This window comes from Hippocampus guttulatus, chromosome 9, assembly GCF_054856545.1.
Source record: "Hippocampus guttulatus isolate MCC_2025c chromosome 9, RoL_Hgut_1.0, whole genome shotgun sequence".
Taxonomy (NCBI): Eukaryota; Metazoa; Chordata; class Actinopteri; order Syngnathiformes; family Syngnathidae; genus Hippocampus; species Hippocampus guttulatus.
In genome coordinates this window covers 512,052-534,890 of record NC_141269.1, presented here as the reverse complement: position 1 = coordinate 534,890, position 22,839 = coordinate 512,052, and the positions used below count along the sequence as shown (strand labels likewise).

Sequence of the window (22,839 nt, the reverse complement as noted above, 5' to 3'; positions counted from 1 at the left end):
TTTTTCACTGCCCCAAAACGTCTTTGCAGTGGAATTCGTCGTGTCGGCGACCGCCTAAATGGCCCCAAAGAGATGTATTTGCCCGGGGTCACTTGGGTCACGGCCTCGGCTCACTTTGACGCCCATCGTTTCAGATCGTTGGTGAGCCTCCCCACCCGAATGTTACTTTCAAATATCCCAATCCTCTCGTCCATTTAAACCACCGGAAAATTATTAGAAGTAGATCAATCGTTTTATACAGCTAAAGCAGCTTTGGGGTCAATTTGACCCAAAACAACACTGCTGTAAAATAATCACACCTTCATTGGATGTCGTTTGATGATTCTGTTGGCAAAAGTCATTGACGTCGACATCAACAAACGAATCATTTTTGGTCGGTCATTTTAGTTCATCCTCCTGTTGTGTTGCGGGTCAAATTGAGACGCGGGCCCATTTCGGTTTCTTGTTTTTCATTTCACCCAATTTAAAACACAAGGCGTGGATCGGCGGCGAGCGTTTCGTCTCCCAGCCGAAGCTTGCCACTCCGCGATAAATTCAATCCGCGGTTTCAGGATCCGTCTGTCGGCGATTCTTTTTTCGTCCCCTCGCGCGCTCATCCCATCGCGGCCGAGGGCCGCGAGCTATTCATAGCCGAGCGCCGCGAGGTCCTCGGGCCAAACGTTTTGGGGGCCGTCGATCGCAGGAGACAGTCGCCGTGAATTTTGCGGGCCTCTCGGTGACAGATACGTCCACCAAATTTCAGTCAAGCGTTTTGGACCTCGTGGTGTTGACTCGGTGGGGTTTTATGCTCCAGGAGGCGAGTCCTCAAACGGCACTAGCGTGCGCTGCCCACGTGCGATGACAACATTGAAAAGTGACCGAGGTGGAGGACAAGCGGTTCAACGGTCGTTTTCGAAAAGCTTCTGGCAAATGGGCGAAAGGAGTCCAAAGTGTGAGACTTTCTGCGGCATTTGTCTCTGTCGACTCTCGTTACGCATGTCGACCAAATTTCGTAGCCCGAGCTCCTCTGCGTTCTGATTTTTGGAATCGGAAATCTTTATCTGGCTCTTTAACTTTTATTTATTTATTTTTTTAATATTGAAAAAAACATGTAGGCATTTACCACCAAATTCAGCATTTTGCCTGTTGTATCAAATTTGAACATACATTTTCTGCATGGTTTTACCCTATACTATAGTGCAAAAAAAAAAGAGGAAATTACAACTTACCTTGATGGATTAAGTTCTTATGATGTAATGTAAGTAGAAATGTCAAAGAAAACCTCACTGAAACAGCTTTAAAATCACAATTCTCTTTACCTTGATTCGGCAAGTTGTGAACTCGCTGAAGTCGGCCATCTTGGATTGTCCATTGTACGGTGTCCTAATTGTTGTAGTGACAAAAGTATCCGCCAGGGGGTGGAAGACATGTAGCAGATTGTACACAAGAGGGTTTTGAAGAAAGTTTTTTTTAACCATATGGTGATGCAATAAGGCTCAGAAATATTTGTATCAAATTTGATGCGTTTGACAATATAGTGTTATGGGACCCCGAAACTTATATATTTTTTTTTTTTACCATTGCGCTTCCCGCCCGGGGCTTGGTTTGCTGGCGAAATGTGTTTTTTCATTTGATTTTTGGTCGACCTTTCTGTGGTATTTTTGTCTCGAATGAGGTTGATGTCCTTTCATTTTCATCCGGCGCCTTTGCAAATTAGCTTTTGAGCTAAAACGGCCGCATTTACAGAAACACTGATTCGCATGCGCCCTCCCTGTTGAAACCACATCAAAATGTGCGATACGCCGAAGGCACGCGTGTGATGTTTTGAGGTGACATTTGGTTTGGTGCCCTTTTTTTGTCTCCACCTGTTGTCGTCATCTGTATCGCTTGTGTTGACCCAAGCGGCTCCCTCGAGCCTTTGCGTCTTGTCCAGGTGTTTCTGCTTGTCTCGTCACTTTGCTTGGATTGATTTCACCGGCTTGTGTCGGTCTCGGTCGGATCACTGCGAGTGTCTCCTCTTTGTGTTTTTGTTAAATACATTTTGCTCAGACTACCCTAGTCCCTTGCCTCCCTGTTTTTTTTTTTTCCGACCACCTTGCAAAACCTGACAGCACGGCTATACTGTAAAAACCCAGGATACGCGAGAGCCGATACCATTTGGCTGTGTTGGGCCCACGCTAGCCTTATTTCAAAGGAATGGCTACTTCTAAATGCTGCCGATACCGGCCACCGATATCTACATTAGCGCTGTCAGTTTAACACGCTATTATCGGCATTAATTTAAGACAATTTTAACTCGATTAATTTTTTATCGCGAGATTAATGCGGCACCCCGTCACGGCGGATGTTACGTTGCTCTCAAATAATCAAATGTGCTTCACGTTTGAATAACTGCTCCAAGTGAAAAACGTCAAATTGAAAGTCTAAATTGTTGTTTCGGTAAATATTTGCATTTTGCAAGAAGAAAACGGATCCACGATTCCATGTTGATGAGAGCATTAAAATGGGAAAAATAGGAGAAGAGGAAATCAAAGAAAATTGAGAATAGATATAAATCTGTGATTGATTACGGATAATTCTGAGTTAACTATGAAATTATACATTTGATTGCAATTAAATATTTTAATCATTTGACAGCACTAATATATATATATATATATATATATATATGTGTGTGTGTGTGTGTGTGTCTGTGTATGCGCATGTGGATGAACACGGCGATCGTCCCGTTGTAAAATCCTTTTCCGACGGCGCTCCCTGGTCATATTTTTAAATACGACAGCAGGACAGGTGCCGACGTGATGGCTAACACATGTTTGGTGTCCCTTCCCTTCCTTGCCTCGGTCCCCCACAAGGCCTCCTCCTCCCTTTCCAGCGTTGTCCGTCATGGCTTCCAAAGTCATTCCCTGGTATAAGCGGAAGAGCCGCAGCCAAGTGAAAAGCGATCTGGCTTATCAGTACGGCAGCAAGCGCGTCGTCTCGCTGCAGACGGCGCAAAGGTACGCCGGGACGCTGCGTCTCGCCGCTTGGCCGCGTTGGATTGGCACGCGTGCGTGCGCTACGCAGACTTTGGCTGGGCTCGGTCATTCAGCCAAATTCCCCAAATGGTTTGAGGTGGTCCGAAAACACTCGGTGGAACCTCTGTTGCAGCGATCGAATCTGTTGCAGCGATGGAAAAATAAGATCGGGCTGAAGAAAGTCAGTCATCCGATGGGAGGACCGCGATGCCTTTGCTTTCCAAGCATACAGCAAATGAATTTTTTTTAAAAAAGCGTTTTCTAAGGAACTCGTGTCCCAATAATATGTTCATTCTAATTCCACAAATGCAAAAGTCATATCGCCCTAAAACGATATGACTTTTTAGTCTTCAATTTAATCAAGACATTCTTAATCAGGAATTCAACTTGAATTTGGCTTTGCCTTGGACGCACTCCTTATTTTATTTTTTTGTCACGGCGCAGTGGTGCAAATTTGGAGGTTCCGCCACATGTGAGGGCACGAGCCCGGTCGCCTTCGGCCTTCAGCTTCTAAGCTTTCTGCTTTTGCCCGAGAGCCCCTTGCCGCTTTGGCGCTTTCGCTTAGCTCGTGGTGGGATGGCTTTCGCTTGACTTGTTGCCGCGGTTTCTGGTCGTTGTTTTGCCTGCGTCCACGTCGCCGCAGCGGAGGCGTCGCGTGACGAGCCGCGGAGACGCCGACCCAAATCTTGTGCTTTGATGTTTTCACCGCAAGCATTCTCCGGCTAGCCCGCGATGCTCGAGCGATATTCTCTTGCAATCCTGCAAAAGTTCCAGTTCTGAATTCATTTCATAACATTGAGCAAGATTCCATGACGTTCGACGCATCGACACGATACTGCAATTCCACCAGCAGCACCCTCCGCGGACTCCTCACCGGTCGACATGAATTATTCGGCAAAGCGACACGTTTTATCGGCCAATGCCGATGCTCAATTGCTTCCGCGTCTCGGGGTTTTTTTCTTTCTTTTTAATGAGTTTATCCGCTTAGGAAGAGGTCTGAGAGGCACTGCGGGGTGCCATGTTGTCATGTACTCCAGCCACCGCCGCCGGCCCCTAGCCGCCTCCTTGAGGGTGACCCACTTTTGACCACAAGCGACTGGAACACCAACTGCCAGGCACACATCTTGCTCCGTGTAATCCAACACTGTAGTCCTCTACCGCGGGGGGCAATAGCTTCGGCGGCGAAGCCCAGACCTCCGTCTCCCAAACCACTTCTTTAAGCTCTTCCCGAGGTGTTCCCGGGCCACCTCACATGGTCTCTCCGGCGCGGCCTCCTGCCGGCAGGACCTGCCCGGAACATCTCACCGGGGAGGCGTTTTCATGGGATACCCGAGCCGCCTCCTCTGGCTCCTCTCGACGCGGAGGAGAAGCGGCTTGACTCTGAGCCCCTCCCTCATGACCGAACTTCTCACTTTATCTCGAAGGGCCACATGTATTCCAGATGTCATTCTTTCGGTCATCATCACCCATAGTGACCTTCGGTGGCAAAAAAAATAATAATAATAATTGAAAAAAAAACTCAAAATAAAGTGCTGTGCTTGGAGCGTACAGTTCGCTTGCTTGTGAGGCATGTCACAACCGAAGTTGCCACGACAACCGGCGGTGAGGCAAAAAAATGACCGCGGCTGACTTTTTGTCCCTCCCGATCAGCAGAAAGTCGCGTTCCCAGTCGGCGAGGCGGGTGCAGGCCGCGGCCACAGAGGCGATGGCGGAAGCAGCGTACACCATCCCGGTGTTCCGGCAGAGGTGAGGGTGACACGAGTCGCGTCGCGTCGCGCTATTCTCAGACGTAAGACGACGCCCGGCTGCGCCCGCCCGCGGTCAGGATCCCCCGGCATTCTGATCCTTTGCTACTGCGTGCGGTCGAGGCGGCAGTCAGTCTCGACGCTTCACTTTCCGCTTGCGGGTAAGCATGACTTGCGTTCAGCGAATCCCGAGTCGAGTTGGACAACCTTGCTTTCGGTATTGACATTCAAAATAAAACAAAAGAATAAAATGTAAACAGGCGTCTCTTGTCAAGTCACGAATCGTCACGAATACCAAGTGAGTCAAGGAAGTCCGATATCACGGACGGTGCGATACAGTCGCGGGACGTAAAAAAGCTATTCCTGACGTGATACGATACGATTCCCTCCAATTCCGGTTGGGTGTGATACCATTTTTTCCAAATACGATCTCATACGACCGACTCCAATGATCAGAGGATACGATGGCGATCGCGGCAGTTGCTGTGCGATATCCTTCAATTCACTCCAATTTCGGTACGATAAACCCTTTTGTCCGTCGACAACATGATACCATCGTATCGTCCGTTTCGTTTCTGAGATGACTCACTCCCAAAACAATACGAAGCAGTTGACTCCGGTTGCGATGAGTTGCCATTCATTTGTCGGCATCGTTGTCGATGAAAAAGTTTTGGTTTTTTTTGCGGCCTCGCAGGACTAGCGAGGAGATGGGAGAGACTGAGGAGTACCAGCGAGTGAGCCGGAAAGTGGAAAAGGGCTTGGCTGCCATCCAGGAGGAACTCCAAAGGATGAGGATCGCCACCAAGGCTCAAGTGGATAGCCTGGCCATCGACAGAGAGGCAAGGGCAGTCCGTTACCGTCCGCAGAGCAAATCGGGATCGCGATCTTGCGTCTCAAAGCACGCGTCTGCTGCGTCAGGTGAAGGAGAAGATGTACCGGAAAGTGGATTTGCCGCGGGAAATCCCGCGCATGCCCGATTTCATCGTGGCCCTGCGGCCTCACACCGTGTGGGAGAAGATGTCCGTCAAGCTCTTCTGCACCGTCCTGGGGACCCCCATGCCCGTCGTCAGATGGTGACACTCGCAAGCTTTTCTCCCGTCCAAGTTTGCGCCGCCGCGCGCCGTCTTCCGCGACCGTTTATTTCGCCGTGCGGCGCCACGCTTCCGCATCATTGCGCGATTCCGCCGCAATTGTCTCGCCGTGCCCCGACGATTGCGCAATGTTCCTCGAGGATTGTTCGGAGACACGCTGCCATTATTCCGCTCGACTCACTTTCCGCAACCTGTGGAATTCGTCTCCAGCCTTCCGTAGCTTGTCCACCGCTTTGACAACGAGTTCTTCCGAGATGCGGGCTAATCATTCCGCGGCGCCCTACGACGATCCCGCCGAGTGCCGCCATGATGGCCCAAGGTAGAAGAAGAGCTATATGCTTGTGTGCAGGTACAAAGGAGGCGTCCCGGTGGACCCTCTGAGCGCTCCGGGGAAGTACAAGATTGACAGCAAGTACGGAGTCCACAGTTTGATCATTAGCAGGTACGACAGCCCAAACGAGCTCGCGCGCACTAATATGCGTTCGGCGGGACCTCCCTGGTCCCTGGCGTTCCGTCAAAACAAGGGACTGCGCACGCGGGGACGAAGGTGCTCTCGTAAGAGGGCCGATTCGAACGCCGTCATTTTCAATCTATGCCGCGGGCCACTGACAAATTGACCACGGGCTACCGTGTTCGGATAGAATATGTGCCAAGTTGAATGGTGACAACTTTGATTTGAGTGAAGGTAAGTCATTTTCAACCCAAACTTCTCCATCCTTAGAAGCGCAGTTTTGAATCAACTCCTTCGCTCCCACCAACACGATGAAGGCGCGGGGGCGATTTCGAGCCTTCGGTGAACCTGCCGCGCGTGTTTTTGTCATGTGGGAGGAAAGCGGAGTAGCCGGAAAAAAGCCTCGCAGGCGCGGGGAGGCGTGGGCCCGGAATCTGACCCGTGCTAACCGGTCGTCCCCCGTTGCCGCCCGATCCCGACGCCGCCTCTACCATGATTCCCCACTCTTGAACGATCCTCTGTGATTCGTACCTTTGAACACGGGTGGCTCTATTTTTCAGGTGCGTTCTGAGCGACACCGCCGATTACAGCGCCGTGGCCACCAACCCCCACGGCACAGCCACCAGCGCCGCCGCGGTCGCCGTCAGGAGTAAGTCGACGCGCCGAACTTGATGTCCCCCCCCCCCCGAAAGGAAACTTCTGACGCGATGACAACTTTTGTGTCCGCGCAGGCGCAAGCGGAGGCGCGTGGTCCAGCCAGATCGGTCTGGGTAAGAGCACGCTGACTTGAAATCTTACACGGTTGACACTTTCGAAACCGCTTTTCTCAAGATGAGATCCCGGAACGCACCCGACCGCGGAGTCAGCCGGTCCTCCAGCAAGCGTCTCCAGTTGGTCCACAATGCCGCCGCTCGCCTCGTGAAACAAAAACTCCTTTTGATTCTTTGGCTTTTGACTCCACACACGAGACTCGATTTTGAGCTTCCGACGGTCTTCGTTCTCGGTTTATTGTTTGTTATGACTTCTTTGGATGCAGCGGTGGTTGTTTTCTAAGCGCTCCGCTCTCCGATGATCGCGCACAGCTGTGGTCTGTGTCTTGCCGCATCGCAGCCCCCCGTCTGAGCGGGGCCCACTCGAGTAAGTTGGAGGTGAGCCTGGTGCATTGCTTCCCGGTCACCTTCGGCGTGGAGGGCGAGTCGGCCAGCCTGCCGTGCACCCTGGTGGTCGTCCCCGACCTCCCCAACCTGCCGCCCTTCATCGAGTGGTACCGAGACGGTGGGCCGCCTTCGTCCGCAATGTTTCCGCAACCGTGGGAATTGATTTCCCAGCGCTCGGTCGCCCCGCCGCCATCGGTGATTCTGACACCTCTCTTCCAGATCAACTTTTGCGGCCCGGCCCCCTGGCGGACATGTCGGTGGCCGGCAGCGTGGCCCGCCTGGCGCTGCCCCGCCTGGCCAAGGACGACGAGGGCCTCTACACCATCCGCGTCTACACCAAAGACGGCACCTCCGAGCACTGCGCCTACCTCTTCGTCTCAGGTGGCCCGTGCTTGCGTGTTAGCGCGTTCGCATTCGATCAAGCGTCGCGTGGCCTCGGGGCGCTTTTCCCACTGGCCTTTGATTCGCTACTCGACTCTCTCCAGACGCCGCCCCGCCGGTGGCCGGGGCGCCCGGAGCCCCCGTCGGCGTCAAGGCTTACGACGTCAACTCGGACTACATCCTGGTTGCCTGGAAACCGCCCAACACCGTTAACGAGGCGGCCATCGCCGGCTACTTTGTGGACAGGTGGCTTTGCTCTCGTTCGTGAGCATGTAGCACGGGGGACCCCTTTGAGCAGTCGCGCTGTCAACGGTCAATGCAGTATTTCTTGCGCAAACGGAGGTCAATGTACTTCTTCATTTGGACCCTTTTTCAATTCGTCTGCACGAATATTTGATTTGATTTACCGTAAACGGTAGCAAAAAAAAAATAACACATTCACAAATAAACGATTTATAATGCGTTGACTTTTTTGTTAAATCAATTTGAAATCATTCGCTCAAAATGTTAGCATGATTTCTTTACATAGTTGACATAAAATGCAAACATATGAGCATCTTTTTTCACTTTCAGTTTTTATTTTTTGACCTACCGTCTGATGATTAAATGCATTTTAAATCACATTTAAAAAGTGGCACGGATGATCTTTTATCACAATTTTTTTTCAAAGGCAAAATACACAATACGAGTAGAATTTTTCAAAAATCATTTTTCGGTTGTTCAGTTCGACGAGTCATAAATAATAAGTTTGACTGTTTAGAATGATCGTTGTGCCATTGTCAAATCAACAATTGTACATAAAATACCTAAATAATGGCGAATGTAAAAAGAAAACGTTGAAATTAAACTTAATTTATGGATGACAACTCACATACGTTCACAAATACCAACACTCCAGGAACATTTACAAACTATTTCATCAAGCAATTAATTAAATAAAACAACAAAATATATCATCTATTTTTAAATTGCACCAAATAATCGGCTGATAACACTTTGATTCATTGCAAAGGATAAAGAGGAGGAAAAAAAATGAGCATCTTATTATTTCAATCAAACTGTGGACACCAGTCACTTATCATTATTTTTATTTTTTAATAAAACTCATTCGGTAGCAGCCAATTCTAGACCAAGTCTGAAAAGACGTTTCAAAACGTCTTTGGGAGTGAATGAGTTTTAAATAAGCAAATGTGGCCCTTGAGGGCAAAAGTTGGCCCACCCGTGACGTGGCAGTTAGCGTGTGGCGCTAATGTTATTGATGTCTTTTTTTCTTCCAGGTGCGAGGCGGGGAGCGACTCGTGGATGCAGTGCAACGACGCCCCGGTGAAGGTGTGCAAGTACCCGGTCGCCGACCTGAAGGCGGGCCACTCGTACCGCTTCCGCGTGCGAGCCGTGAACGCCGCCGGCGTCAGCAGGGCCTCGCGACCCTCCGACGCAGTCGCGGCCCTCGATGCCGCCGAGAGCGCCAGGATGGAAGGTGGCGCCCAAGGTAATTGCAGGGACGGCAAATCCAGGGTCCGACTCCATTTTTTTTTTTTTCCCGCCCGTAGTGATTGAGAGCCAGGGGAAGTTCCGCCTTGTCGCCAGGAATAGTGAGTTGGAAGGTACAAGATTCTTGAATGCTCTTTTCTACCCACACCGAACCAGCCTGCAACCAACCTCAGCCCGCCTTCTCGCTGACCATCAAACAAGCTCGGACCCGATTCTAATCCCACTGAAATCAAAACTAAACCCGCCTTCAATCCACCCCTAACCAATCTTTCACCCACCTTGAATCCACCTGACTTAAAATCCACTGACCCCGAAAACACACCTCGAGCCCGCCCTCACAACTCCTCAGGCATCCGCCGTTCGTTCGTAGGCCAGGCGACGGTTCCCGGCCCGCCCGGCGACGTGCACGCGTCCGAGATTTACGAAACGCACGTGGTGCTCAGCTGGACGCCGCCCAGCCGGCGCGGACCGTCGCCGCTCTGCTACGCCGTGGAGAAGGTGTGTGCGTGCGTGCATGCGTGTCAGCTTCTTTGTGGAGACGCGCGGTTGCGCTGGGCAGGCGGCGAGATGCGTCGCTGCTCTGATGCGCTGCCGATGGGACCATTTCTCACCAAAAAGTCGGCCGGTCCAAACTAGAAGATCCAAATCAAAGTCCCGTGTTCACATAACCTCAGTCGGGCACGAGCCGACCATCCAAGTCCAAGTCCTTCGTGAAACAAAGTCCCTCCGTCACAAAGAGAAAATCCCCAAATCTTTTGTGGACAAAGTGGGTCGCGTCCAGAAATACAAAGCAAAGTCCTTCTCAAGTCAAGTCAAGTACAACTTTATTGTCAAATGTGCAGCACGGATGAAATTTCCTCCCTCTTAAACAGACAACAAGAGGAGCCGCTGCGGGTGCCCGCGCCGCCTGTCAATCTGCTCCAAACATCAGAGCCGGATCGTTTCATTTCAGGTCACATCAAACATGGACAAGACAGAAACGAGACATCATTCTTTCATTCATTCGTTCACGTGTCGCATTCAGTCCAAATTCTCAGGGGGGGGGGGGGGGGGGGGTCTTTGTGCAGCACTCAAGTGCAATTTGGAATTTGAACGTGCTACAGTTAGCATGAATGATTGGAATTGTCAAGAAATCCAGATGCATCGGTGCTCCCCTGCCGCATGGGCACGACCTGGACAGAAGGAACTTACGTCAAAATGCGAATCATTCGGTCATTAGCGCGAGACCTGCTGCATGCGATTCGATGCTGTCGCGTTTAAGGAACGAAAGCAGCACGTTCAACGTCAAAGAGCATTCAAACGCAAGCACGGCTTTCAAATCCGAGTCCTTTCTTCACAACGTCACTTGAGCACAAAGAGAAGATCTCCATCGGTCTTTTGATTTAACAAAAACCAAAACCCAAAAACTAAACGATAGCTGTGAATCAATGTCCCTTTCTCTCAAAAAGCCTGTAGATCAGTGGAGTCCCAACTACGGCCCGCAGGCCAACCGCGGCCCGGGGGTTTGTTTTTACTGGCCCGCAGCAAATTCAGAAAAGACAGTTGAATATGGCCCGCACGTGGCCCTCAAGCTCAACTCTGTTGAACTTCTCAGTTTCAACACTAGATGGAGCCAGTAACGGAAAAGGTGCTTCTCCGCTAAACAAAATTAAGCAAAGAAAAACATTTTCACCAGAAATGGCGGCAACGAAGAAACGAAAGATAGCGAGTGAGTGCAGAAGATTTCAAATGAATATTTCTTCAAAGAAATCAAAGGAAAGCGTGTCTGTTGAAGATTTTGCCGTGATGAAGGAGTATAATGTCCGTCGGCAGGTGCCGAACGGACCTTATTGAATCAATAGGTCACCTCTCATGTGTGGCCCGAACCTTTGCCTATTTTTCTGTATTGGGCCCCCACCAAAAAAACTTTGGACACCCCTGACCTAATCACAAGCCGATCCCGATCAGTCTTTTGTTCGCCAAAGGCCCTCGGTTGCAAACAAGTCCAAGGTCTTATTGTCGTGCGTGTGGTGTGCCTCAGTGTTCAGCTGCCGTCGCCGTCGGTGGCCCCGGTGGCCCCCGTGAGGCGTGGCATCGCGTCAACGCCGGCGTGGAGCTTCGCTCGCCCCGTTTGGCCGTCTTCCATTTGCCCGACGAGGGCGCTCACCTCTTCCGGGTGTTTGCGTACAACGCATACGGCGTCGGGCGGGCCTCGGAGCCCTCGGAGCCGGTGACGAAGGTCCACCGGGACGGTAAGGGAACGCCACGGCGGCCCATACGCGCTACCTTATCCACATCCTCTCGTGTAGAGTCGCTGACGATGTGAGACCTTGTGTTGCAGGTTGCGCGCTGCCCGTTGGTACGTATCGGGGCATTTTGATTCACTTTGACTTGCGACAGGTTTCACGCGTGTCCTCCTCCTGAGCACCTTGCACATTAAGCCTCATCATCTGCGGGTCAAATTGACCCAAAGGGGGTTCAAATTTCACAATGAAATGGCTCCCTGCCGGGGTTCATCATGAGCGATGGGGAGTGATCATTTGCTCCCGCGACGTGACCCGGGTCAATTTGACCCGGGTCATGTTGAAGTCACTCAATTTTGCAAGAGGCAAGAAAAGTGTTGTTGTTGTTGTCGTTGTCAACTCACACACTGTGAATGAGGCACCCTTCCCAAGACCCGACGTTGAACGTCCGCGCCTGGTTCGCCGCCCCGCCGCTAACGGCTTCTGCCCGTCTCTCCCGACAAACAGGCGTGGCGTCCGCTCCCGGGCAACCGGTCGCAACCCGGAACACCAAGTCGTCCGTCTTTGTCCAGTGGGAGCCGCCCACGCACGGACAGCAAGGCCTGATGGGCTACTACATCGACGCCCGTGCGGTGGGCAGCGAGGACTGGTTCGCCTGCAACCACAAACCGTTCAAACTCAACAGGTCCTTTTATTATTGTGCCTCTTTTCTGAGCCCCTCAGGCTAATACTAACGCTAACTAGCAACCGTCTTAGCGCTCTGTCTCAAAGGCGAGCCGAGTAAACGGCACAGCCAACCTTTCTGCTTGGCTATGTTCCCAAACGAAAACTCATGTTTACTGAATTAGCTGGTTAGCGCACGTCCCCGCTAGTGTCCCACTTCTGTGCGCTATCGCTAACGGTGAGGCCATTTTTTTACATCACAAACCAACTGAGAGAGACAGTTTTCCACAGTGCACCTCGGTAGCAACGTGTCTGATGTCAGGGTAGATGGAGTTAGCCAGTTAGCTCTTCCATCCGCTCTTGCTGATTTCCATCGTGTTAAACAGAAAGCGGTACATCCCGACAACAACCAGAGGAAACGACAAATGTGATCACAGTTAGCCAATTAGCGAGCTTTACCACTAGCAATTCTCATGTTTCAAATGCTTATATGCTAATAGCACAAATACAAAGTGTGAATCATGTGAAACTGTCTTGTGTCGCTTTTAGCGCCTATTCCACACGAGGGGTTGCATCTTTCCAGGTTTGTGGTGCATGGCCTTACGCCGGGGGAGACCTACGTGTTTCGGGTGCAAGCCGTCAACGTTTTCGGCCTGAGCGAAGAGTCCCAGGAGTCGGGACCCATCGCGGTGGAGCCCGCCCTGGGTGAGCGCCGCTCCGAAGTTTTGACCACAAACCGCTCGGTTTCCCTTTCATACTTTCGTGTTATATGCTATTCTACTGTTCTGCCAGGTGGGGGGTTTGAGTATGGTATGTATAAAATGTGTGTGCGGAACCCTCCACCGCCCCCTGCCTTCATCTGCCCACCACCTCCTCCTTCACGTGATTTATTGTCCTTGTCACAAGTCACATTTGCAGCTTTGTGTAACTCACGACTCATCCACCAACCTTTTTAGAACGGATTGTTTGCATTTTCATCCTTTCCCATTGGTAAAATCATTTGAGATTCAAGTGTTTTGAGACACACGGGTGTGGCGACGGAACAAATGGAACTCGTATCCCAAGACACACCGCTGTACGACTTTGTACGTACAACAATTGTAGTGTCGTATAGCAGGGGTACCGGTCCGCAGTGCATTTGGTACCGGGCCGCACAGATAGAACTTGCCTTAATTCAGTTTTATTTATTTCGGAATACGACAGATGTTTTATTTTGAAAAATTACCGGATTCTCCGTTACATCCGTCTGTGTCACGCTTGACACGCGTCAAGCCACGCTTCTCCGTCACGTGACCGATTACGCTAAAAACAAAACGCCGCAGCTCGCAAAATGAGTAAAAAAAAAAAAAACTGCTGGAGATCGCAAATGACGGCGGCCTTAAAAGTACGTTCGAGACAACTGGATTAAAGTTATGGCTGAATACTCTGAGATCGCCACAATAGCACTGTTGCTATTTCCGACATCCTGCCTGTGTGAGGCGGGGGTTTTCTGCAGCAACGGCGACTAAAACCAAATTACGGAGTAGACTGGACATAAACCACACACTTGAGGTGTCATTGTCTCCTATTACCCCGAGATGGGGCCGTCTTGTTGCAGAAAATCAAGCTCGGAGCTGTGGTGAGTCGTCATTTTCATGCACTTTGAATTTGCGTTCGTATTTCGAAGGCATTAAACATGACCATAGCGATCAGAGTGTTGCGGCCAGATTAGACGCTCCTTGTGTTTATTATTATATTTCGAAAACACCACAGTTTTCATGCAGCTCATACCATATTATTTTGTTGTATTATTTCCGCCACACCTTAAATGCCGGTCCCTGAAAATATTGTCTGACATAAACCGGTCCGTGGGGCAAAAAAGGTTGGGGACCCCTGTCGGATAGTACGGGCGTTTGGTTTTTCCTCCCTGTGATCGCAACGCGACAGCGGTGCCGTTAACAGATGGATTCGGTCAAGTAAGTCCCCACCGAAGGCCCCGCCTACTTCAAACCACTGACCGTCACTTTTGCGGCAGCCCCCCCCAGCGCCCCCTACGGCATCAGCCTGCTGAACTGCGACGGCTCCTCCATGACGGTGTCCTGGAGCAGCCCCAAGAGCTGCGGCGGCTCCACGATCAGTGCCTACTACGTGGACAGACGAGACGTCGACACCCTGGTCTGGAAAGAGGTCAATGTGGGCGCCATCGTGGACCCAGTGTGCACGGTGAGTGTCCGGGACCCCCGTGGCACCGCTGTATCGCGACCGACGAGGCGTAACTGGAGTCTGCGAGACGAAGCTTGAGGACCCTTGAAATCTTTAGCAATAAATGACTCTGTGGTATCGTTTGTACCTCCATCGAGCGACCGTTGCTTTTGACAAAGAACTCGTCATGATCTTTTCTCCGATCGACCACAGTCTAAGAAGGAAGTTCTATTGCCGTTCCTTAGGTGGATAATCTGACTGAAGGCACCTTCTATGAGTTCAAAGTTCAAGCGGCCAACATGGCAGGCGTGGGCGTGCCCTCGGCCCCCAGTCTGCCGATGAAGTGTGAGGCGTGGACCACGGAGCAGCCAGGTGAGTCCGTTTTGGGGAAGCCTCGCCGTCGTGTTCCCGTTTCCATCGCCCCTCGTGCTCTTGCGAGCTCGAATGCAAATTTGCGGTGTGTTTTTTTTTCCTCTGCCCAAGGTCCAGCTTATGACCTGACCTTCAGCGAGGTCCGTAGTCATTCCCTGGTCCTGGTTTGGAAAGCTCCGGTCTACACTGGGTCAAGCGCCGTCTCCGGGTACTTTGTGGACATGGCCAAGAAGGGCTCTTGCGATTTTGTCGCCCTGAACGAGAACGCCATCACTCGGCGCTACATGCAGGTGAGATACCAGCCAGAGTGCGGAGGGCTAATCTGGTCACCTGCAGATCCGATGGTTGTTTGCCACGGATTATAGGGTTTGATGGGGGTTCTCTGGGATTCATCCAAATGAGATCGGCAACACCTGTCGGATGTCCGGTCTTGGTCAATCAACGTGAACACCCTGACCCTCATCTTTTGGGCGTGACCCAAAGTTCAAGATCGTGAATACAAGCGGCTTGGTCGGGGGTCTGTTGAGGAACTTGCTGAGGTGGTTGTGGCATCTCTGCGGGGTGCCTTAGAGATAGGTTGAGGACTTTGCGCATAGGGAGTGACTCGTGGCAGAACGTCACGAGGAGTTGAGGTGGTTCAGGCCTCTTTTGCAGATGCCTCCCCGAGAAGCTACTCTGGGTACCTCCAACCAGGAGAAGGCCTCAGAGCAGACCGAAGACACGCAAAAGGGGCGAGGTCTCACAGCTGGTCGGGAAACACATCTGAGTCTTTCTGGTGAAGTTAAGGCGGTTAGAACAAGTCTCGGCCTAACTGCTTGGGGCTTCGGCCCCCATAATTCGGCCTGGGATGATTGAGACCAACAGATGTACCGCTGTTTTTCTTGTGCTGCCTTGGCTGCCGCAAAACAGTAACTTTGGCACCTTCCACCGCTTTTGTCAAACAAAAAACGTCCCACACGCGCCACGTTGCGCTTCTGCTTTTTATGCGTCCTCCAGGTAAGGTGCCCCTTGTCATCGCGTAGGACACTGAACCGAAGCAAACAAAATGTCCTAAGATGTGGGACAAACGAGAGCAACAAGCTGGACTTTGTCCTTCAGGTGAGCGGTCTGGAGGAGGGCGAGTGGTACGTGTTCCGGGTTCGTGCCGTCAACACTCACGGCATCGGTAGACCCTCCCTGGTGACCGAGGCTGTCTGCGCCAGACCTCCTCCAGGTAATGCCTCCGGCGGTCTTTGTAGGCTCCGCTGAGCAGGTCCGCCTCGACGCCGCTCGCCCGCGTCTCCAGGCACGAAGGAGATCGTGGCCGGTGTGGATGAGGAAACGGGTGACGTCTTCCTGTCCCTGGAGGCCAGCGACGTCAGCCCCGCCTCTGCCTTCGTGTGGTCCAAGAACTACAAGCCCATCGGCGAATGCCCTCGCGTCTCCGTCACCACCAAAGGACGCACGTGAGCTTCTGCACTCGGTTCAACATCCTGTAATTCCTTGGCACCAAAGCAAAGCTGAAACATGCCGTATGTGAATCCACGAGTCTCAAGTATGGCGGGAACACCGTTGGCCTCTTTTAGTTCCAGACTGAGTTTCCTGAACCCAGACAAAGACGATCTGGGCCGCTACTCCGTGCTGGTCACCGACACCGACGGCGTTTCTGCCAGCCACACGCTCGCAGAGGACGGTACGCCATGACAGGGCCGTCATCCTCTGACCGATCCAAAGCTTCTCCCTTCACCTTGGTTGTCTTTGCCCCGCAGCGCTCAACTCCATGCTGGAGCTCAGCAACGCCATCAGGAACCCCGGTGAGTATCGCGCTCGCACTGTCACCGCCGACCGGAGGTGCAACGTCATCCGTTTGAGGACCAAAACTTGAATTTGACTTGCAAGTACAGATACTGAGTGTCCGTGCCAATAAATGTCGTGATTGAGCAGGGCCGCGTGACTTGCCAAGCCCAAGTGGCGGCATGACCCTTCTTGCTTTAAAATGAACAGTGACTCCAATCAACCGGCTTGATTTTTTCCACAGTGACTTAGGAGTCACTTGAAACCCGACCGTGAGGAAAATTTGTCTCCTCCTTGCAGTCGTCCCACTCAAGCACGGCCTGAACTACGAGGTCCTGGAGAAAGGCCACGTGCGCTTCTGGGTGCAGGCCGTCAAGCTGACGCCCGCCGTGACGTACAGGTTCGTCGTCAACGACGAGGAGGTGACCAGCGGCGAGGTAAGCGACGTGGAAATAATGAGAATCACGATTTCATGTTGCTGAGGAAGAAAAAAAAAATCCAAATTTGGTCGGCCCAAATCTCTGGGAGGAGTCAGTTCTTGAAGGCTTGTGGAATTCTGCCAAAGTGGTTGCTTCAGACCAAAATGGCTGACTTGCGGGTGTGAGTCCGTGAGACTTTTCAATGTGCGTCAATCCGTCCGCATTTGTCGCAGGGCCGCAAGATAAGCCACGACGTGTCCACGGGCGTCATCCAGATGATGGTGGAGAATTTCACCCGGGAGAGCGAGGGCACCTACACGGTGCAAATCCACGACGGCAAGGCCAAAACGCAGAGCTCCCTGGTCCTGGTCGGAGATGGTAAACCCGCAGCCGCAACCGCTCGCCGCGCTCGCGTCGGGACAGACGCTGACGCTTGTTCTTTGGCTTTGTGCGCGCAGTGTTCCTGGCTGCTCTAAAGGAAGCCGAGTTGCAGAGGAGAGACTTTGTCAGGAAGCAAGGTGAGCTACCAGGGTTGGGCACTTTGCTTTGTCATTGATTGTGCGGTTGGTTAGAGAATTTGACATTTAGTTTTCCAGCTCTTTGTGATGTTTTTGTCAATTTTGTAGTTTGGTTTTTGTTTTTTTGTTTTTTTAGGGGGGTGGGGGGGTTGCCCTCATCATTTGGGAGTTGCTCACAGTGGACGCGACTGAAAGGGATTTTTTGTGGTCCGTCAGAATAGACAGAATAGTATTCTGAAAAGCGATTCATCGGAGGATTAATTTTAGAAATAAAAAATGGATGAAGGAACTTCTTTTTTGGTCCCTTCAGGCTGCGGGCAGAACATTTGAATGGTTACTTTGTCTTGAAATATTTGTTTCGTGTTTTTCACGACGCCTCTCACCGACCTCATTTTGGTGGCTCTGGTTTTTCCGAGCGGTTCACGTGGTTTTCTCCCCTTTGCAGGTGCCCATTTCTCCGAGTACCTGTCTTTCGCCGTGACCGAGGACTGCGGCGTGATGCTGGCCTGCAAGGTCAGCACGGCCTTTCTTGCCTTTGTGGCTTTGTCTTGCGTGGCGGCGATCAACCCGTGCGCGGGCGTGTCTCTTCCCAGGTGGCCAACGTGAAAAAGGAGACCGCCTTCCACTGGTACAAAGACGACGAGGCGATGGTTCCGGAAACTCCGCCCAACGTCATGTCGGGAGCCTGCGCCCTTCCCATCCCGCAGGTGAGGGCCCGGCGGCCACGTTCATCGTATCCGCCCGTGTATCGACCGACCGACGGATTGATTGAGCACTCGGTTACAGTTCTCCAGGAAGGATCAGGGCGTGTACAAGGCCGTGATCGGAGACGAGCGCGGGAAGGACACGTCCACCTACGACATCTCGGGGCAAGGTACTTCCCGTCGGTGTTCCACTTGGGGATCCTGTTCTTCGTGCTTGGCGTTTGATACAAATTTCTCTCCTTCCTTTGTAGTCTTTGATGACATCATCAACGCCCTCGCCAGGATCGCCGGTGGGTCCGCACCCGATACCGCGGCGCATGTGATCACCATGAGCACGCTGCAGCCCGTATAACCTCGTATTTGCCGTGCTCGCGTTGGTTGACAGGCAGCCGAGTGTCTTTGCGGCAGGGAGGCGCTCTCGTATGCCGTCATCTCACGGCGCTGGCGCTCTCCTCCCCTCTCAATCATTTGCAAAATCCAAACAAATGGAAACGGGCGAAAATCGCCCGTGGTTTGGCGTATTTTCACGACATTTGCTTCACAACATTTGGATGGAAAGCCCACTCCGGTCCAACAAATGAGAAATCCAATTGGTGCTCTTAGCTAGCGATGTCCACAACGCTTTACAAAGCCTCTTCAACAATGGAAAGGCTTTCCTTTTTACTTGAAAATAAATTCCAGGATCCCTCGCTGCAGCTTAGCCAACGGCAGAACTCAGAGTGTTTTTTGTTTTTGTCCTTGTTTTTGCCTTTGGTGCGGTCTTAAATCCATCCCCACTGTGTAGCGCTACCCTCACCCGAGCTAGCGCAGAGCTAGTTTGAGAGTCTACAGTATATTAAATGGCGTGTCGAATATAAAGTACGCCATGAGCAGGATTTTGCGTTCCAGGCGAATCGGCCTCCGAGATGGTGCTCCAGTGTACTCCGGAGGGCATCCGTCTGCAGTGCTACATGAACTACTACACGGAGGAGATGAAGACTACGTGGAAACACAAGTACTGTTTTTTTTGTTTCTTTGTTTGGGGGGGGGGGGGTTTCACTTCAAATTTTGAAGTGAATTTGTTTGTTTGTTTGAACGCGCCGCATGATTTGATGATAAACACTTTGTTTTGTAGTTGTTCATCCTGGTTGTCCATTGATTTTTGTGTTGGTGTTGTTGGCTCATTTTTCATAGTTCCCGACTGTGGCATTTTTTTTGTCAATTCTTTGTGGCGTTTGAGCTCTGTCGCTTGTCTTTGTAGCGGTGCGTGGCGCTTGTCGCTTCTTGCTGTCGTTTTTCAAGATGTCAGCCACGTGTTTTGGAAGGTGTTGACTTTGTCTCTTGTTTTTTTTAACTTTTGTACTATTTCGACATTTTTTTTGTTATGCATAGTGGATGTGGTTTCTAGATTTGCGTCACATAATTTTGTAGTGACTCGTGACGCTCGTCAGTAGTTTTTGCACACCGCAGGCTTGAGCGCGAGCCACGTGAGCGGCTCGACCTGCCAATTAGCGAACCTGCCAAGAGGCCACCGTTGCTAGCCCATGATCCCGTGCGTGGTCACCCCCCCATACCCCACCCCACATCCCGCAGGGAGAGCAAGATCGCCTCCTCGGAGAAGATGAGGATCGGCGGCACGGCCGAGATGGCCTGGATGCAGATCTGCGACCCGTCCGACAAGGAGAAGGGTCTGTACACCATCGAGATCTCAGACGGCGTCAAGACCCACGCCAGGACCTTCGACCTTTCCGGACAAGGTAAGGTCTTTGGTGAAGGTGTCCTTCAGATGACGTCACAGTTCGGGACAACTTTCATAGCAGGGCGCATCAAAGCGTCTCGCGGACCCATGCCCAAATTGTGAACCTGGTCTCACCAACGCACGGGAAATCGGGTTGCCATTTTGACTGTCACAAACGTTCGACTTCTGTGCCCCTGACTCAATGGAAGCTTTGAACGAGACGTTGAAATGTCCTTTGTCGTTCGGCAGCTTACACCGACGCCTACGAGGAGTACCTCAGACTAAAGTGAGTCCTTTCTTAGTGTCAATATTGACGCTGTCTTCTCACAGCGTGTTCTTCATCAAACTTGACGCGTTGCCTTCTTTCAGGGCCGCTGCCTTTGCGGAGAAAAGTGAGTATCAGGGGCCCGATGTCAGCGCTGGCATCCGCTCACTCAAAGTGAGCGCCGCCGACGCTTTTGTTTGTCTCATCAGACCGTGGCCGAGTGCTGGGCGGCCTGGCCGACGTGGTTACCATCATGGAGGATAAGGTACACCGTAAATACCGGCTGCAGTGTGTCGCGTGGACGGAACTCGAATCGTACTTTGGTGGACCCGCACCTCGTCTCCGATTGCAAACGCGGTCCGCTGGTTTTCCCGTTTTGACGCACATTCATTGCCTTCCCCTTTGGCCTCCTCCAGTCCCTGAGCCTGACTTGCACCGTGTGGGGCGACCCCACGCCTGAGGTCACCTGGTTCAAGAATGAGCAGGAGGTGGTCTCCACCGAGCACACCAGGATCACTTTTGATAGCGGAAAGTTCTCCAGTCTGCTCATCAACCGGGTCACGCCCGAAGACTCCGGCAAGTATAGCATCAACGTGCGCAACAAGTACGGCGGCGAGTTTGTGGAAATCACCGTCAGCGTGTACCGCCACGGAGAGCAGATCCCAGAGTCCAAGCTGGGCCGCGCCAAGATGGCCACGCCCGCTGTCATACCGCCCTCCAAGACGCCCACCCCTTCAGCGTCCAGCCAGTCCCCAGCCATGTCCGTGAAGAGCCCCACACCCGCCGCCACCACCCCCAAATCCCCAACCCCAGGCCCCAAGTCCCCAACCCCAGCCCCCAAATCCCCAACCCCAGCCCCCAAGTCTCCCACCCCAGCCGCCAAATCTCCCACCCCGGCCCTCAAATCTCCCACCCCGGCTCCCAAGTCTCCCACTCCAGCCCCCAAAGCTCCGGGCTTTAAGTCTCCGACCCCAATTGGAAAGTCCTCGACTCCTACCCCTAAGTCCCCCACCCCCACCCCGAGACCTAAGTCCCCGACCCCCGGTGTCAAGTCCCCCACTCCGTCCAGATCCATGAAGTCTCCAACCCCACCCGGGAAGTAGTTGGTGGACCACCCCGACCCTAAAATCCCCTTCCCCTAGCCTCAAAAACTCCCAACCCAAAAATGTCCAGGTTTGAAATCCAAAACTCCCTTGGGAATGTCTCCGACTCCACCCTTCGATTATCTGACGCGTAGCCTGACTCGTACCAAAGTCCCCAACTCCCTAGTATCAACCCACCTACGCTGTCCAGATTAAAGAATTTTCCCGTCTCTCCTGGGAGGTAGATTGTGCCCCAAGACAGCCCTGAAGTCCCTTTCTTGGCCTGACAATCACCTACCCCAGCCCCCAAATCATGACTTCAAGTTTCTGACTTCCTTAGGAATGTTCTACAATCTGCTCCCCCACCCCCTTGGCCCCCAAATTTCCGACACGTACCCTGACGCCAAAAGTTCCCTCCCCCTCTCGTCATCCTGAACGTGATGGGCCCTGTTGTCACCCACCCCGCGCCGTGAAATCTTCCACTCACCCCCAAATTCCCCACCCGACTCTCCAAATCGCCCTTGGAAATGTCCGCCGCGTCCCCATTATGAAGTTGCCGCCACAGCCCAGATTCAGGAAGTCTCCGATCTCGCCGAGGAAGGTGGTGAGGGTGTTTAGCATCCGCATGAAATTGCTCACTGGGAAACCGAAAGAGAAAAAGTGAACTTTCATGGTGTCTTGAAGAGATTTGCAATGTGACTTGATACGTTGAAAAGCTAGCCCTAGCGGAATGCTCAGGGGGAGTGGTCTCAGCATGGTTTTAGCACTTCTTGGGTTTTTGGTGGGGGAGTGGAATCATCTCAAGTTTTCAGCACTAATGCGAGAGCTGGGATACAAATTGTTTTTTTTTGTGGTTGAAATTAAACAACCAAGTCAAGTGACACGGCCACAAATTAGCGTTTTGTGCCCACTTGATATATATCGACAATATGCTTTTTTTTTTCTTTTTTGGGGAGGTGTGAAGCAAAATATTCCCTGCATCAACAATGGCGCTGACGTATTGACCCGGTCTTGGTTTTTGTGGTGCTGGCTGTGATGCCCACTGGCCGAACGGACATTTTTGTGGTCACAGTGTCGTATTTTTTGCTCACAAGTCAGTATGTTGTAGCCACAACTGAACATTTTGTCCGGCCGTTATCCTACTTTGTGGCCACCAATGAGTCTTTTGTGTGCACGCGATACTAACTTTGTGGCCACACATTATTTTTGGGTGGTCACCCAAAAATAAACAAGTGTCCCGCAGTAACCCGGCGAGGGCTTTGAGGACTTGACTTGGACAGTTACAGCCCTTCGAGAGTGGACTCGGCGTGGTCGACTTCGAAGATCGTACACCTGCTAGAGCGGACTCGGAAGATGATTTGATGGGAACCCCGGTCGAGTGGGCTCGGGAAATTGTCGACCGACCACATGTCGTACTTTATGGCCACACGTGTCCATTTTGTGGCCACCACGAAAAAAATCTGCCACTTTGTAGCTTCCTGCCCTTTTCTATTCTGGGGATGTGTAATCAGAAAGATTCCCTTCCTGCTTTCCTCCCTTAATAAACCTTGGCTCTGACGGATAGACCTGGTCTTGGTTTTTGTTTTGTGGCGTCATTTGTAAGGCCCGCCA

General features: G+C 51.9%; 1 protein-coding gene across 4 annotated transcripts in view; it reads left to right on the top strand.

Moving 5' to 3' along the window:
- Window positions 1–22,791, top strand: part of myom2a (myomesin 2a) — a 31,154-nt gene extending 8,363 nt beyond the window's left edge. For 2 of the 4 annotated variants that reach the window (XM_086118986.1, XM_086118989.1), the window contains exons 2-33: window positions 4,650–4,742; window positions 5,436–5,580; window positions 5,660–5,814; window positions 6,182–6,274; window positions 6,844–6,932; window positions 7,015–7,053; window positions 7,394–7,558; window positions 7,660–7,821; window positions 7,926–8,067; window positions 9,099–9,310; window positions 12,042–12,219; window positions 12,781–12,902; window positions 14,212–14,399; window positions 14,624–14,750; window positions 14,862–15,040; window positions 15,849–15,963; window positions 16,036–16,195; window positions 16,316–16,422; window positions 16,499–16,543; window positions 16,824–16,960; window positions 17,176–17,320; window positions 17,401–17,460; window positions 17,906–17,973; window positions 18,054–18,167; window positions 18,247–18,334; window positions 18,416–18,454; window positions 19,053–19,158; window positions 19,737–19,900; window positions 20,131–20,167; window positions 20,251–20,273; window positions 20,356–20,411; window positions 20,563–22,791. In XM_086118986.1, the coding sequence (XP_085975112.1) occupies window positions 4,702–4,742; window positions 5,436–5,580; window positions 5,660–5,814; window positions 6,182–6,274; window positions 6,844–6,932; window positions 7,015–7,053; window positions 7,394–7,558; window positions 7,660–7,821; window positions 7,926–8,067; window positions 9,099–9,310; window positions 12,042–12,219; window positions 12,781–12,902; window positions 14,212–14,399; window positions 14,624–14,750; window positions 14,862–15,040; window positions 15,849–15,963; window positions 16,036–16,195; window positions 16,316–16,422; window positions 16,499–16,543; window positions 16,824–16,960; window positions 17,176–17,320; window positions 17,401–17,460; window positions 17,906–17,973; window positions 18,054–18,167; window positions 18,247–18,334; window positions 18,416–18,454; window positions 19,053–19,158; window positions 19,737–19,900; window positions 20,131–20,167; window positions 20,251–20,273; window positions 20,356–20,411; window positions 20,563–21,249 (4,188 nt within the window). In that variant the 5' untranslated portion in view covers window positions 4,650–4,701 and the 3' untranslated portion in view covers window positions 21,250–22,791. Of the gene's footprint in view, window positions 1–2,834; window positions 2,979–4,646; window positions 4,743–5,435; window positions 5,581–5,659; window positions 5,815–6,181; window positions 6,275–6,843; window positions 6,933–7,014; window positions 7,054–7,393; window positions 7,559–7,659; window positions 7,822–7,925; window positions 8,068–9,098; window positions 9,311–9,371; window positions 9,426–9,682; window positions 9,811–11,332; window positions 11,544–11,632; window positions 11,651–12,041; window positions 12,220–12,780; window positions 12,903–12,989; window positions 13,008–14,211; window positions 14,400–14,623; window positions 14,751–14,861; window positions 15,041–15,848; window positions 15,964–16,035; window positions 16,196–16,315; window positions 16,423–16,498; window positions 16,544–16,823; window positions 16,961–17,175; window positions 17,321–17,400; window positions 17,461–17,905; window positions 17,974–18,053; window positions 18,168–18,246; window positions 18,335–18,415; window positions 18,455–19,052; window positions 19,159–19,736; window positions 19,901–20,130; window positions 20,168–20,250; window positions 20,274–20,355; window positions 20,412–20,562 lie in introns of all 4 variants that reach the window. The other 2 variants (XM_086118990.1, XM_086118988.1) reach the window with 2 other exon arrangements.
- Window positions 22,792–22,839: the final 48 nt, after the last annotated feature.